The following is a 17,321-nucleotide window of genomic DNA, read 5'->3' as shown; positions in this document are numbered from 1 at the left end:
CTTCCTGGGGAGCTGTTACATGTGAGCTTTCACATGGTACATGGACCAATCACAGCACCCTGTACCAGGTGATTAGCTGTATCCAAATCACTAGTATTTTGAACTGTCATGAACTTAATCTATTCAAAATAAAAATCCTTGATCATCCATCCCCCACCTCCACAGAGTAGTACAATGTTACTATGATAACATTTAACTATTCTGATTAAAGTTTTTTTTTTTTTAATAAAAATTTTTTTTTTTTTTTTTTTACATTAATTTTTTTTAAGATTTTTTTTTTTTTTAATGACTTGCCAACCACCTGCCATGTGCGGGCGAGTGGCAGCTCTGGACAAAGTGACGTTACCTTATGTCGGTTTCTATTTCCGGGTGTGGGCACGCATGACAGAGAACACCACACTGTGTAAAAGCACTACATTTTACACACACGTTAGATTAGCACATTTAACCCTTATTCACCCCTATTAACCCTTTAATCACCCGTCATCCAGCCAGTGCCATTAGTATAGGGTCAGTATATAGAATTTTTCACTGATCACTGTATTACTGCCACTAGCAACATCAGATAGCCCCAGGGTCAGGTAGCGCCCCTCACAGCCAGGGTCAGCTAGCGTTAAATCTCACTGATGCTATAGATCGCTGATCACCGCCATTACTAGTACGGTATTTGTACAGACCAACATATTGATCATGAACAGAACTATACTAGTGTCCCCTTAGTATAGTGTTAGCAGGATCAGCCCTGTTCGATGCCAGCCCTAGCTCTTAGTCCATCTGTTGTCTTTCATGAAAGAGTTGTATCAATTGATTGTGGGTCAAAGCAATTTATAAGCACAACAATGAAGCTGCAGCTTGATGTAAACCTGACCTGAACCTGATGTAAACCTGACCTGAACTGCTGAACAACTAATGTATCAATTAGCTGTGAAACCTAAGCTTCAATCCGCACCGCACATGTGTGGATCAGCTCTCAAGGTGACACAAAGGAGGTCGAATAAGAAGGTTCGTATTAGCACCTTCCTGAAAAACAGACTTGATTAAGGACTGTGAGGCAACAGGTTTCCTTTAAGGGTGGTTAGCATTGTCAGATTCAAGGGAGGTACAGACTGAGGGTTAGAAGATACATTTTTGTGGAGGAGACCTTTGTAGAAGGCATCCCTGCCTGTGCTTTGAGCTTAGCTAGTGCTCTCCCAACCACTTAAAGCCAACATACAGCTGGCAGGTAGCACTAGAAGAGGAAATCAATAATTTCATCTCCAATCCCACTACACCTGTCAAGAAACCCCAGATTTCCATTTGATTATTCCATAATCACGTTAAAAAAAAAGACATAAAACTTCCGTTTACAAATTGATCTAATTTATTATATCTGATATAGTTACTAGAATGGCATTATTTCATACAAAGCATTTAAAAACAGTTTGTTGCTTGAACCTAAAAATGAATATACAGTACTACAAAGGACAATGCTTCTCAGATTATTTACAAGACTGTAGTTTCCATATATTGTAGTAAAACAAACTTCTCAGAGTTTATACCCTGAATAGAGGTAAAGTAACAGAACATTTTCATATATATTACTGTTCTGAACAATTGTGTCATTGTGAACATTACAAATGAACAGTGTTGTACGCCGTTAACACCTGCAATATGTGAATAGTAATACTTCTACTGTTGTTGATCAGTTACACATTCTGTTTCATCTAACAGTGACATGTGGTCTGATCACAAGTATTTGGGGGTCCTCTGGTCCCTTTTTCAAGTATGGTTTAACAGATCAGAAATACATGCAAATCTGTAGTACAATTGGTTGCATTTGCTGAGCTGATGTGTAAATGTATTCAAGCAGTGTTGCAGCTTGACAGACCTATGTCCTACTGCAGTATAAATGTCATGGTGTTTCAACCACATATCCTCGGCTCCAGAATTAACATCCCCAACTTCTACAGCTCCCCATTTAGCCAAAATACCCACCCTATTACTTCCTATACCCATATTGTCACAACTTCTTTAAACCCTCCAACCTTGAATAGCATGCCCCCCTACTCTAGGTCCTCAAGATGATAGCAATAAAGAGGTTATTGGAATATGCCTAGGTAGACCATATAGGCCCCACACAACAATACAGGCTCAGTTGCAAACACAACCTCTGATTCACAGTCAAGGGATAGCCACCTGACCTAGCTGAACTAGATTCATCATCTCATGTCTATGGGCATCTTCAGCATCATCAACTACAATTAATCAGCTGGCTACCTTTAGTTTCTAGTCTATACCAGAAATATGACTTCTAACTGGTCTGATTGGCTGCCATTAGCAGATTTTTAATGATTTTGTTAAACGAACCCCGTATGCTTTACTGCAAAACAAACATGCTTATGGTGACAAAGTAATGTTACAACTTACAGCAAGCAGCAAGACCTTCTAATTTTCCATGATATCACTACAGACAGAAACTTGATGGAAACTGTTAAAAATTCTCTATAAACTGTTACATAGTTAGCAGTTTAAACTGTCATTCCTACAACTCATTAGCAGAAGATAACATTTAATACAGTGTTATAAAGTAGATTGCAATTTCAATAAAAATCAAGATATTCGCTTAAAATGAAGAATTGTTAAAACCATTGATACATCCATTACGACCTTCACCTGCAATGGGGAAGCAATCCAGCACTGGATGATTACAGACTATAAAGTCGGGAATATTGCCGTATCACATTTACAGCATAGGAACAGAGAAAACTCCTGCTTTGCTGCATTGTGAAAAAAGAGATTTATAAATGAGTGCCCTTTTAGCTAGACACTAGAGGCATGGGGACACCATAAACAATAGCAGCTATCTCACAGAAGGGCTACGATTTTTCAAAACATTAACAAGGGTGTTATCTGGCCAAGTTAGGAATAAATACAATAGTTTTCAGGATGATAGGTTTTCATTTGGTAAATTTGCCTTTCCATTATTCATTACACATCACATTTTAGAAAGTTGCAATTCATGCCATGCCGATTATGCCTTTTGAAAGGCTATCACAAATACCGTTTGATGTACAACAATTATACACATTCATGGAAGTGCTTATTACAAGGATTTCAAATATATCTAATCTAAATATTCTACTTATAATTTAATTCAAAAGTTCATCAAATTACAAAATAAAAGTTTGGTTATCAATAATATCGCTGGAAGTTTGATCCTATAGTAAACTACAATTTGTTTTTTAACACACCTCAGTAGCTCATAACTAGAGGTGCATTCAGGCCCATTTCTGATTGGCTGCACATCACTATGTTCTTGCGTTTTAGTAAAAGCTCATGCTTGTTTAGTAAGGCAGTGCAAAGCTAGTGAACTACTAATGCAGGAAACCAATGCAGGAAGCCACTGAAATGGTTTTTTTTTTTACTGATCTGACTACAGTAAACTGAGGTATGATCGGTTTGATTTTTAAACATTTGCCGATTCTCACTGCACTATGTACATCTGTCTTGGACATTATGCTTCCTAGACTGCACCATGAGCAGCAGTGATATGTAATGTTAAGTAGCCCATACCAACCAATCAGATTTCACGTTACTGTATTAGATTTGTTCTGAATGGCTGCTACTAGATATACCACCAAAATTCCCCCAAAAGTATATTTATTATGACTATTAAAATGTGGGCACACAATCAAGGTTTATTTTAATGTACTGATATTACTAGAGGTGATTTTTGCATGCTGAATATTGTGTTAATTGTCTGTATGATAAAATTATCCACCCTATCTTGATAGCAATTACAGTTAGATTTATTTTATATTTAACGCTCAAAAGGTTCTTAATATGTTTTCATTTTCCGACATGGAAAAAGGATGTAAAAAAATGCCACCCGTTAAATTAAAAAGATCACATGTAGTAATATTTGTTCAAAGTTCATATGAAAAAAACCCAAAAAAAACCAAAAAAAAAAAAAAAAAAAAAGACATAAAAAGTTTGATTTCTGTACAGTTCATATAAAATGGAATAGTTCATCATGTTAAAAGGAAATTTATAACATAGGTGGTTAAGAACTGCTCTGTGAAGACTACACACAGTGACAGCAGGCAAACGGACGGGGGGAAGGGATGGCAATGTTATTGAGATTGCAATTTATTGGGGACACTTGCACAGATACCTCTTAATAAATGAATGGGGCTGTCTCATAATGGCTGCATTTCCATGTGCCACAACAAATAACACTTTAAAAGCACCACAACTGTATATAAAACCACTACCCATTCAATAAAATAAGAAAACATGGTTAAAAAAAGAGAAGAAAACGCTATTAAAATAGATTTATCCTCATCTGTAAAGGTCAGTATTGGAAAAAGTGAGGTTTTTGGTCAGGTTTTGCTAATAAATATCTAGTGTTCCAACACACAATGTTCAAGCATGTGTCTTTGTCATGAAGAAAGATATGGAAAGCTACAAGCCAAGAGGGGTTTGCAAAATACTGACGGACTATTCTATGCTTCTCAGTGTTAGTGAATGGAAGAACTTGTTTTGTGTTGAATTCTTTCAAAAGTTACTGCCAACCACGCTGAGGCAATCCTGGCTGAAGAGGAAAGGGAGGTCCAGTAGGGAAACCAGCAAAAGCATCTGCCTGTGAAAATCCTTCTAGAGCAGAAGCTGAATGTGCCTAGAAAAAGAGAAATTGGTCAAACACATGCTGAGTACTAATGAATTACCTCATAATATAGCAGGTGGCAAACTTAAATGGTCCTAAAGCAGAGCTCCAGCGAAACAGCATGTAAATACATATTAGAGAGTCATTTTACCTGCCAAAAGATCTGTATTTCTTTCCATCCATTTCTGACATTTACACAGCTCTAACACAAAGCAAAGCCCTGTATGCCAGGCCAAAAGACCTGATTTTACTCCAAATCAGTTCTGTAACACCTACAGGTCTCCTTCCCACTCTCAACCCAGTCGCTGAACAGGGAAGGTAGAAGCATTAAACTGTTGAGATTATCTCTCTGTTACTCTGCTTTCTCTTCCTAACAGCATGTCCCTTGTTTGCACAAGGTCACCAGCACCTGATTGGTTGCATCTGCTGCTTCGCTTTCCCCTAGTCTGAGCTTTGCTGTACAAGGAATCCAAGAGACTGAATCCAAGTCAAACACAGGCACTTACACTGCTTGCATTTAATATACAGTTCTGCATTAATTGTGTTCAAGTGGAAGTAAAGGCAAAACCCAAGTAACTTTAACCAATTGCCCTCCTGAGGATTTAACCCCCTTCCAGACCAGGCTATTTTTTGCGTTACGGCGCTGCGTTACTTTAACTGACAATTGTGCGGTCATGCAACGTTGCACCCAAATGAAATTATGTCCTTTTTTTCCCACAAATTGGAGCTTTCTTTCAGTGGTATTTGATCGCCTGTGTGGTTTTTATTTTTTGCGCTATAAAAAAAAAAAAAAAAAATTTTGATAAAAAAAAAAATATATATAATTTTTGACTTTTTGCTATAAAACATGTCCAGTAAAAGAAATGTAAAAATCAAATTTCGTTAGAAATTTACACCAAAATGTATTCTGCTACTTGTCTTTGCTAAAACAAAATCCCAATACGTGTAAATTAATTGGCTTATGTGAAAGTTTACAAATGGCGGTGTATATACCGGAATTGCGGCGGGCATTCAGACACTGGGGGGAACTGACTTGGTGTCACTGACATCCCCAGTGACACAAATACCGTAATCAGTGCTAAAAAAATAAATAAATAAAGCACTGACACTGTACTAATGGCATTGGGCAGAAAGGAGTTAACATGAGGGTTAACTGTGCTGGGAGTGTTTTACTGGGGGGCAGTGTGTTGGTGCTTACAGAGCAGTGTGCCCGAGCCCACAAGGAGGAGGACTGTTAGTAAATAAAGCAGCCCTCCTCCCCATCGGAGATCCTCGGTAATCACCGGGCGCCAGCGGGTGATCGCAGGCCGAGACCCGGTGATTGACAGCCGCGGCCACGAATGGAGGCGTGGGTAGGGCGCGCGCCCCCTACCCGGAAATGCGAAAATCACACACACACATACAGTGGGGATCGAAAGTTTGGGCACCCCAGCTAAAAATTTGTATTAATGTGCATAAAGAAGCCAAGGAAAGATGGAAAAATCTCCAAAAGGCATCAAATTACAGATTAGACATTCTTATAATATGTCAACAAAAGTTAGATTTTATTTCCATCACTTACACTTTCAAAATAACAGAAAACAAAAAAATGGCGTCTGCAAAAGTTTGGGCACCCTGCAGAATTTATAGCATGCACTGCCCCCTTTGCAAAGCTGAGACCTGCCAGTGTCATGGATTGTTCTCAATCATCGTCTGGGAAGACCAGATGATGTCAATCTCAAAGGTTTTAAATGCCCAGACTCATCTGACCTTGCCCCAACAATCAGCACCATGGGTGCTTCTAAGCAGTTGTCTAGAAAACTGAAAATAGTTGACGCTCACAAAGCTGGAGAAGGCTATAAGAAGATAGCAAAGCGTTTTCAGATGTCAATATCCTCTGTTCGGAATGTAATTAAGAAATGGCAGTCATCAGGAATAGTGGAAGTTAAAGCAAGATCTGGAAGACCAAGAAAAATATCAGACAGAACAGCTCGCAGGATTGTGAGAAAAACAATTCAAAACCCACGTTTGACTGCACGATCCCTCCAGAAAGATCTGGCAGACACTGGAGTTGTGGTACACTATTCCACTATAAAGAGATACTTGTACAAATATGGTCTTCATGGAAGAGTCATCAGAAGAAAACCTCTTCTGCGTCCTCACCACAAAAATCATCGTTTGAACTTTGCAAATGAACATATAGACAAGCCTGATGCATTTTGGAAACAAGTTCTGTGGACCGATGAGGTTAAAATTGAACTTTTTGGCCGGAATGAGCAAAGGTATGTTTGGAGAAGAAGGGGCACAGAATTTAATGAAAAGAACCTCTGTCCAACGGTTAAGCATGGGGTTGGATCAATCATGCTTTGGGGTTGTGTTGCAGCCAGTGACACAGGCAACATCTCACGAGTAGAAGGAAAAATGGATTCAATAAAATTTCAGCAAATTTTGGATGGTAACTTGATGCCATCTGTGAAAAAGCTGAAGTTAAAGAGAGGATGGCTTCTACAAATGGATAATGATCCTAAACACAGCTCGAAATCCACGGGGGATTACATCAAGAGGCGTAAAATGAAGGTTTTGCCATGGCCTTCACAATCTCCTGACCTCAACATAATTGAAAATCTATGGATAGATCTTAAAAGAGCAGTGCGTGACAGACAGCCCAGAAATCTCAAAGAACTGGAAGACTTTTGTAAGGAAGAATGGGCAAAGATACCTCAAACAAGAATTGAAAGACTCTTGGCTGGCTACAAAAAGTGTTTACAAGCTGTGATACTTGCCAAATGGGGCTGTACAAGATATTAACTCTGCAGGGTGCCCAAACTTTTGCAGACGCCATTTTTTTGTTTTCTGGTATTTTGAAAGTGTAAATGATGGAAATAAAATCTAACTTTTGTTGACATATTATAATAATGTCTAATCTGTAATTTGATGCCTTTTGGAGATTTTTCCATCTTTCCTTGTCTTCTTTATGCACATTAATACAAATTTTTAGCTGGGGTGCCCAAACTTTCGATCCCCACTGTGTACACACATACATATATACACACACACACACACACACACACACACACACACACACACATACAGTTGTGTTCAAAATAATAGCAGTGTGTTGAGAAAAGTGAATAAAGCTCAAAATCCTTCTAATAGCTTTTATTTCCATACACACAAATGCATTGGGAACACTACACATTCTATTCCAAATCAAAACAGGAAGAAAAATATATCAAATTTGTGTTGTTCCTCTAAAAAAATTGAAGAAAAGTGAATATTAGACTGTTCAAAAAAATAGCAGTGTTTGTATTCTTCTTTACAAACTCAAACATTCACTATATAAACTGAAAAATGTTTGAAGATTTTGCTTTCCTTTGAATCACTTAATGAATATTTAGTTGTATAAGCACTGTTTCTGAGAACTGCTGTACATCTGTGTTGCATGGAGTCAACCAACTTCTGGCACCTGTGAACAAGTATTCCAGCCCAGGATGATTGGACTACATTCCACAGATCTTCTCTATTTCTTGGTTTTGCCTCAGAAACTGCATTTTTGATGTCACCCCACAAGTTTTCTATTGGATTAAGATCCGGGGATTGGGCTGGCCACTCCATAACGTCAATCTTGTTGGTCTGGAACCAAGATGTTGTACGTTTACTGGTGTGTTTGGGGTCGTTGTCTTGTTGGAACACCCATTTCAAGGGCATTTCCTCTTCAGCATAAGGCAGCATGACCTCTTCAAGTATTCTGATGTATTCAAACTGATCCATGATCCCTGGTATGCGATAAATAGGCCCAACACCGTAGTATGAGAAACATCCCCATATCATGATGCTTGCGCAACCATGCTTCACTGTCTTCACAGTGTACTGTGGCTTGAATTCAGTGTTTGGGGGTCATCTGACAAACTGTCTCCGGCCACTAGACCCAAAAAGAGCAATCTTACTTTCATCAGTCCACAAAATGTTGCGCCATTTCTCTTTAGGCCAGTCAATGTTATCTTTGGCAAATTGTAACCTCTTCAGCACATGTCTTTTTTTCAACAGTGGGACTTTGCGGGGGCTTCTTGCAGATAGCTTGGCTTCACATAGGCGTCTTCTAATTGTAACAGTACTCACAGGTAACTTTAGACCTTCTTTGATCTTCCTGGAGCTGATTGTTGGCTGAGTCCTTGCCATTTTGGCTATTCTTCTATCCATTCGAATGGTAGTTTTTCGCTTTCTTCCACGTCTTTCAGGTTTTGGTTGCCATTTTAACGCATCTGCGATTATTTTAGCTGAGCAGCCTATCATTTTCTGCACTTCTTTATATGTTTTCCCCTCTCCAATCAACTTTTTTATCAAGGTACACTGTTCTTCTAAACAATGTCTGGAACGACCCATTTTCCTCACAATTTCAGAGAGAAATGCACTGTAACCAGCATGTACAACATTTGCTGCCTTCCTTCTTTAAATAAGGGCAATAATTGCCACCTGTTTTTCAAAGAATGAATGACCTCACTAATAGAACTCCACACTGCTATTATTTTGAACATGTCCCTTTCAATTAGTGATTCAATTACACAAAATCAGCAGCATGCATGTCATGACTGTTGGGTCTGTTGGCAAATCATTTACTAGCAGGTGTAGTAGAGTAATAGAAATCCATGTAGAAATATCATTTCTACCAAAAACAGTGACTGATCAGGTTAGTGATGTCTGACTGCTATTATTTTGAACACAACTGTATATGTATACATACACACACACACGTGATTTTGTGTACCCCTGCAGCCCTGTAGCAGTATTTCTGCTATAGGGATGTGGGGAATTGGTTAAACCTACTCTCAGCCACATTCTAAGCCTAATGTACACTGTGTGTACAATTATTAGGCAAGTGAGTATTTTGACCAAATCATAACATTTTATGCATGTTATCTAACTCCAAGCTGTATAAACGTGAATGTTTATAAGATTTAGGAATATCAGGTGATGTGTATTTATATAATGAGGGAGGGTGTGGCCTAAGGAGATCAACAACCAATATCAAGGTGTGCATAAATATTAGGCAGCTTCTTTTTCTCAGGCAAAATGGGCTAAAAAAAAAAAAAAAAAAAGATTTAACGAACTCTGAAAAGTCAAAAATTGTAAAAAAGTCTTTCAGAGGGATGTAGTACTCTTGAAATTCCTAACACATTGGGGCGTGATCACAGAAACATCAAACATTTTGTTGCAAATGGTCAACAGGGTCGCAAGAAATGCGTTAAGAAAAAAAAAAAAAAAAAAGACAAATTAACTGCCAAAGATTTGAGAAGAATCAAACGTGAAGCTACCAGGAATCCATTATCCTCCAGTGCTGTCCTATTCCAGAACTGCAACCTACCTGGAGTGCCCAGAAGTACAAGGTTTTCAGCGCTCAGAGAAATGGCCAAGGTAAGGTAGACTGAAACCCGACCACCACTGAACAAGACACACAAGATGAATCGTCAAGACTGGGCCAAAAAATATTGGAAGACAAATTTTTCAAAGGTTTTATGGACTGATGAGATGAAAGTAACTCTTGACGGACCAGATGGATGGGCCCATGGCTGGATCAGTAACAGGCACAGAATTCCACTTCGACCAACGCCACCCAGGTGAAGGTGGGGTACTGGTATTGTTAAAGATCTAGTTGGACATTTTTGGGTTGAAGATAGATTCAAAATCAACTCTCAAACCTACAGTCACTTTTTTGAAGACACTTTTTTCAAGCAGTGGTACAGGAAAAAAGTCTGCATCTTTCAAGACCACCATGATAATTATGCAGGACCAGGGGCAGACTGACCATTCGAGAACTCAGGCATTGCCCGAGGGCCCGGGGTCAGTAGGGGGCCCCATGAGATGCCCCTGGTACCTTTCATAGGCTTTTTTTGGTGTGGTTTGAGTGTGGGCGAGGACACAGCGGCCCCATGATCCCCTATTGCCCGGGGGCCCCATGGGTTGTCAGTCCGCCCCTGTGCAGGACAATGCTCCACTGCATGCATCAAAGTATTCCACTGTGTGGCTAGCCAGTAAAGGCCTTAAAGATGAAAGAATAATGATATGGCCCCTTTCCTCACTTGACCTAAACCCTATTGAGAACTTGAGGGCCCTTCTTAAACTGGAGATTTACAGTGAAGGAAAGCAGTACACCTCTCTGAACAGTGTCTGGGAGGCTGTGGTTGCTGCTGCACAAAAATTGATAGTCAACAGATTAAGAAATGGACAGACTCCATGAATGGAAGGCCAATGACGGTGATTAAAAAGAAGGGTGGCTATATTCATCACTGATTTTTCTGAAATGTCAGAAATGTTTATTTGTAAATTTTGAGTTGTTTATTATTCTCACTTTAACAGATGAAAATAAACAAGTGAGATGGGAAAATTTTCATTTTTCATTTAGTTGTATAATAATTCTGCACACTAAATTGTGCACACAGATATTCTCCTAAGAAAACCAAAACTTCACTTTTACTTTCCCAAATAGTCAGGTTCGAGGTTTATTAACATTTTGGATTGACCGAAAACACTATAGTTGTTAAATAATTAAATTAATCCTCAAAAATACAACTTGCCTAATAATTGTGCACAGTGTATCTAGCCCTATAAAGAAAAAAAAAATCACTATAACTTACCTGTTCTGCAGCCGCTCCGGTCCAGAGCAGTCAGCAGCAGCTTCAGCGTGTAGGAGTCTGTAAGAGAGGCAGCCGCCAATGGAAGCCCCATACTAACTCTGTGGGTAACGTCCCTTCCCAGGCATTTTCTAGCCACTGTCAGCTGTCTCCAGCACACAGAGTGCTGCTGGAGACCGGACCAGAGCAGTTGAAGAACAGGCAAGTATAGAGATTTTTTTCTTTACAGGGCTAGATAGATTAGTATTAGAATGTGGCGGAGAGTACGTTTAGAGAGTTAGTTAGGTTTTGACTTTACTTCCACGTTCAGCTTTAAAATTATAAACCACCCATGGAACAGAGCATGAAATGCCCTAATACATACAGTAGCTATTAAATCAGAATTTGTTTGGTACTGTGAAAGTAAAATGAATTAGGATTGTCTGTTATTGGCTACTGCACAGTTTGCACATTGCTTTACGCATTTACTGAATAGACCTGAGCCTGCCAATCCACCAAAAACAGATTTTAGATATGAGTAGACTCCAACATTCTAAATTTACCACTTTCTCTTTATAGTATGTGAGAAAAGAAAGCTACCTGTAACAATGCTGACTGAGCTGCTGCAGCAGCTGCTGCACTCTGCTGCAGTCCTTGCAGGGATTGAGAGGAACTTTGTGGAAATCCAGGAAGACCAGTGAGAGAAAGAAGAGGAAATGCTGATGGCCTACAGAAATATAACAAAAAACATGGGTTACATAAAATATAACGGCTGCATGATGAATACTTGCCAATGTATTTATAGCACCTATAATACCTGGTTACTAGAATATGCTACATAGACAATCAGAAAAATGAACCTAGTGTAGATGAGAAGGTCCCCCACAAAGAAAGATAGGTGGTGAGAGGTCTACCATTCCTTCTTCTCTGTTGCCACCCACTATGGTTACTTTAATGTCATCATTACCTCTATATTAAAATGAAGTAGTACCACCCAGTCAGGCATCTGTACTTGTCATAATGAGCATGTCTGATCCTCAGAAGCATATCTCATTGGTAATTAGTGAATCAGCATGCAGCCAACTGCTAATAAATGACACCTAAATCTGTCTGCTTGGATCCTATAATTGCAACAAACAAAATTTCCAATCAATTTATGCATCATTGCGGTTTCCATACTTGAAGAGGAGTCCTAGGTTTTTTTTTTGTAATTTTACAAGGAAATTTGCTTGAGCTTATCTACCCTAAGGTACCTGAGTATACATATGTGATACACATACAATAACGTTCCACTGGTGGTGACAGAATTGTTTATATCATTATGCTGGCAGTCTGAATGGCTTCCTTATATGTGATGATCAAAAATGTGAAAAAAGTCACAGTTTCTATACAGTTCAGAACAAGCTTCATTAAAGAAAACAAGAGTCAATAGCAATTTATTACATGACATTTAGACATTTCTTTCAAACTCAGATAAAAAGGAATAATCTTTGATCTGCATATAAGGTTAAAATAAATGCTAAAACGCTGATGCTGCAGGATGCCCTGGCAGCATTTGTTTTCTGCCACAAATCACTGCTAAAAGCCTATATGTACATAGACACATAGGATAACAAGCAGAGGTGTTTAGAGGCAGTAAAAAAATTTTAAAAGTGCCCGATGCCCCTAGCAGTAGCTTCAAAAACACCCGATATGCATGAGGCCTTAAGATTACAAAAAAAAAAAAAAAAAAAAATCTAGCAACAGTCTACATAGCTACTTACCCTGCTTGTGCCACCAGAGCAGAGTTGAAGTTTGAGCTGAAAGCTGAAGCAAATCCAGGTAGAACGGAAGCTGGAGATGGGGCAGACACAGTTGGAGGCACTGGTGGGCCTGCTGCTAAAGTTGATGGAGCCTGAAGTCCAGGAAAGGAAGGGAGAGCGGGAAGAGCAGGGTTGACTGGTGGTGTGCTAGAAACTGGGAAACCAGGAAAAGATGGGTTTGATGACACGAGGGGTGCTTGAGGTACAGAAAAGAGTGAAGGGAGAGCATTGGATAAGTTGAGTGGAAAAGGTGAAGCAGCAGCTGCAGGTGCAGAAAGGCCAGGAAACACAGAAGTAGTGAGTGGTGGGGTTGCAGAAGCAACGGTGCCTGTTGATGTTAACATAGGTACAGTTGGAGTAAGAGCTGGGCTACCTGCAAATGGAGATCCATTTGATAATGAAGTGAAAGGTGGAAATACAGGTGGAATTCCTGGGGAGGAACACAATCCTATAGAAGACAGGGTTGGGCTACCAATGTTGCCATTAATAGAGGAAAGCCCTGACAAAGCTGAATTTATGGAGTTGGGCAGGTTCCCAGGGCCAGGTGGAAACACATGACCTAGCATGCCTGATAATCCTAGGGAACTGTGGGATGGAGTGGCTGAACGTGACGGTCCCTTAAATGCAGAAGGTGATGGACTAGCTGGTTCCGCTTTAGGCAAAGGGGTCCCACTGGATGCATTAGGGGAAGAGGAAACACGGTGTTCTGACATGGAAGAGGGTGGATTGTGCCCCTGTGGAGTAACTAGACTGCAGCCAAGTGAAGACTGGCTGTGCGCAAGAGGTTGTCCTGGAATGGTAGCAGATGAAGTAATGGGATTATTTAATGAAGGAGAAGATGAACCTGAAAATGCAGACATAGCTGGAGTAGCTGTTCTTTGAGGTGTTGGTGTAGAACAAGGGGGAGTAAATGATTTACTTAAAGCTGAGACAGAATCACCATTTTGGAGGCTTGACAATGGCAAAAGTCCTGCTGCAGGCATGGAAGGCATTGAAGAGGAATTCAGTAATCCTGGGTCACTGGCTAAAAATCCTTTTAGGACTGATAACAATGGATTGCCTATATTCATCTGTCCAGCAGCTCCAGCAATATCAGATAGTGTTGGGCTAGCCATGCCCTGGAAAGCAGGATTTAACGATAATGGGAGACCAGCAAACAGCGATGGCATCATATTGGCAGTGCTTACGGATGCTGTAGAGGTAGTGGCAGAAAATGGAAGGCCCGGAAGTGACAGAGGTGGCAAAGGATCACTGGCCCCAGGAGTAGCATATGGAGTGGAGGAGCTCTGCTGTGTTGGAATAGTAGCAGGTGGAAGACCAGGAAATACTGCAGGACTTGGTGTGGATGGCGCACTGACAACTGAGGTGGGAGTGCTGGAGGACATCTGTGCACTTTTTATAACAGTTGGACTTGGTGTAGATGATTTAGGAGATGCCATGGAGGATGTGGTTTGCGCCGAAAAGGCTGACTGAGGAGGAGCAGCCATGCTCATTGTGGAAAAGGTAGGTGTTGTAGGAGTGGAGGGATGGTTGAGGGCTTTAACAGGAGAAGCTGGAACTGAAGCAGGAGTAACAGACGGTGTTGGAGGAGCCGATGTGTTGGTTCCATGTGGTGAAATATGTGGGGTTACTGAAGCTGCATTATAAAAAAAAATTACACATTATAAATATTTCAAACAGTACAGCACTAACACTCCAAACTCTATTTGGCTGAATGACAAGACACAGTTATAGGGACAATGTAACAGAAAATAAAATGAATTAAAAAAAAAAAAAAAGCAGTGACACAAAAATACACAAAAAACAGAGTTAAAAAAAAAAAGGATGTGGCATAAGAACACTTTAAGGTCCCCATCAGGTTTTTTTTTTGTTTCTTTTTTTGAGGCACACGGACAACTTAGATGTTAGGCTTGTGCAAACCTATGGTTAACTTATGAATCTATGTTTACAATCCACAGATTAGCACTTACAGTATTGTATGTATGAAAGTGCCATGTCTTTGTTTACCAATGTTTACAATACCAGTGCTCACTCTAACACAAAGACATTAAGTATAATGTCAATTCCTTTGCCTTCAGTAGTGGAGCTACACTGTTGACGACACATGGGGGTTTATTTACTACAGCTGGTTCACTCAGAATCTTGTATGGTAGCCAATCAGCTTCTAAGCTCAGCTTGTTTAATTAAAGTGTTGCTAAACCCACAACAGTAAAATCAGTCTGTATATGCAGCAACGCATGCTAGTTATACTCCATGCATAAAAAAAAAAAATCTATCTATCTATCTATCTATCTATATCTATATACAGTTGCAAGAAAAAGTATGTGAACCCCTTGGGATTACGTGGAGTTTTGCATGAATTGGGCATAAAATGTGCTCTGAACGTTATCTAAGTCACAACAATAGAAGAACACAGTCTGCTGAACATAATACTACACAAACATTAGATGTTGCCATGGTTTAATTGCACATAACATGTAAACATTCACAGTGCAAGGAGGAAAAAGTATGTGAACCTTTGGACTTAATAACTGGTTGACCATCCTTTGGCAGCACTAACCTCAACCAAACGTTTCCTGTAGTTGCAGATCAGACCTGCACAACCATCTGGAGTAATTTTGGACCACTCCTCTTCACAAAACTGTTTCAGTGTAGCAATATTCTTGGGATGTCTGGTGTGAATCGCTCTCTTAAGGTCATGCCACAGCATTTCAATCGGGTTGAGGTCAGGACTCTGACTGGGCCACTCCAGAAGGCATATTCTGTGCTGTTGCAGCCATTGTTTTGTCGAATTACTTGTATGCTTTGGGTCATTGTCCTGTTGTATCACCCATCCTCTGCGGAGCTTCAGTTGGCGGACAGATGGTCGTACGTTTTCCTGCAAAATGTCTTGATAAACTTTGGAATTCATTTTCCCATCAATGACAACAATCCGCCCAGGCCCTGAGGCAGCAAAGCAGCCCCAAACCATGATGCTCCCTCCGCCATGTTTTACAGTTGGGATGAGGTTTTGATGTTGGTGTGCTGTGCCTTTTTTTCTCCACACATAGTGTTGTGTGTTCTTCCCAAACAACTCAATCTTGGTTTCATCTGTCCACAGTATATTTTGCCAGTAGTGCTGTGGAACATCCAGGTGCTCTTTTGCAAACTTCAAACGTGCTGCAATCTTCTTTTTGGACAGCAATGGCTTCCTCCGTGGTGTCCTCCCATGTACTCCATTCTTGTTTAATGTTTTCCTTATTGTAGATGTGTCAACAAAAATGTTAGCATGTGCCAGAGATTTCTGTAGGTCTTTAGCTGACACTCTGGGATTCTTCTTTACCTCATGCAGCATTCTGCGCTGTGCTCTTGCAGTCATTTTTACAGGACGACCATGCCTAGGGAGAGTAGCAACAGTGCTAAACTTTCTCCATTTGTAGACAGTCTGTCTTACCGTGGACACATGAACATCAAGGCTTTTGGAGATACTTTTGTACCCCTTTCCAGCTTCATGCAAGTCAACAAGTCTTGATCGTAGGTCTTCTGAGAGCTCTTTTCTGCGAGGCATGGTTCACATCAGACAGTGCTTCTTGAAACCAGTAAACCCAAAACAGGTGTGTGTTTTTTAAGAGCAGGACAGCTGTCAGCAACACATCCAATATCATCACACTGATTGGACTCAAGGTTGGCTCACTCCTGGCTCCAATTAGCTCTGGGAGAAGTCATTAAGCTAGGGCCTCACATACTTTTTCCTCCCTGCACTGTGAATGTTTACATGTTATGTGCAATTAAACCATGGCAACATCTAATGTTTGTGTAGTATTATGTTCAGCAGACTGTGTTCTTCTATTGTTGTGACTTAGATGACGTTCAGAGCACATTTTATGCCCAATTCATGCAAAACTCCACGTAATCCCAAGGGGTTCACATACTTTTTCTTGCAACTGTATATTACACACTTATACTTTAGGCTTTAGAACCACTGTAAAGATCTATCACAAATGCAAATACTCCCTTACATTTGTGAGAATAGGGCAAGTAAAGGTGTGCTCTTAACTGCAATACAGTTCTTGTGTCCAAGACTTTAAAATGTAATTCAACACTATGCTGAAATTTCGAATATTTTCTAACCAAAATGGTTTTCACATTTGTCCACAAAAAAAACCCATTGTGAAACATTTGCAAAGCATCTGCAAATAAAATTAGAGAGGATAGATCATATTGTAACTGAAGAATGAACAAAATGTACATTAAAAACACTCAAATCCTTACCTTGAGTGGGTGTAACTCTCGCTTCTTCAGAAGCTA

General features: G+C 39.9%; 1 protein-coding gene across 3 annotated transcripts in view; it reads right to left on the bottom strand.

Annotated features, from left to right (window-relative positions):
• Nucleotides 1-1,342: 1,342 nt before the first annotated feature.
• The window catches only part of PROSER1 (proline and serine rich 1), a 77,044-nt gene continuing 61,065 nt past the window's right edge, over nucleotides 1,343-17,321 (bottom strand). For all 3 annotated transcript variants that reach the window (XM_089690813.1, XM_089690812.1, XM_089690814.1), the window contains 4 exons: nucleotides 17,286-17,318; nucleotides 12,996-14,670; nucleotides 11,833-11,959; nucleotides 1,343-4,657 (listed from right to left, as the gene is read on the bottom strand). In XM_089690813.1, coding sequence (XP_089546939.1) covers nucleotides 4,544-4,657; nucleotides 11,833-11,959; nucleotides 12,996-14,670; nucleotides 17,286-17,318 — 1,949 coding nt within the window. In that variant the 3' untranslated portion in view covers nucleotides 1,343-4,543. The remainder of the gene's footprint in view (nucleotides 4,658-11,832; nucleotides 11,960-12,995; nucleotides 14,671-17,285; nucleotides 17,319-17,321) is intronic.

Source organism: Staurois parvus, unplaced genomic scaffold (genome assembly GCF_062004578.1).
Source record: "Staurois parvus isolate SC_StPar_1 unplaced genomic scaffold, SC_StPar_1.0 ptg000544l, whole genome shotgun sequence".
In the NCBI taxonomy this organism is placed as follows: Eukaryota; Metazoa; Chordata; class Amphibia; order Anura; family Ranidae; genus Staurois; species Staurois parvus.
Note: the sequence above shows the minus strand (reverse complement) of the source record. Positions and strands in the feature narration are given on the sequence as shown.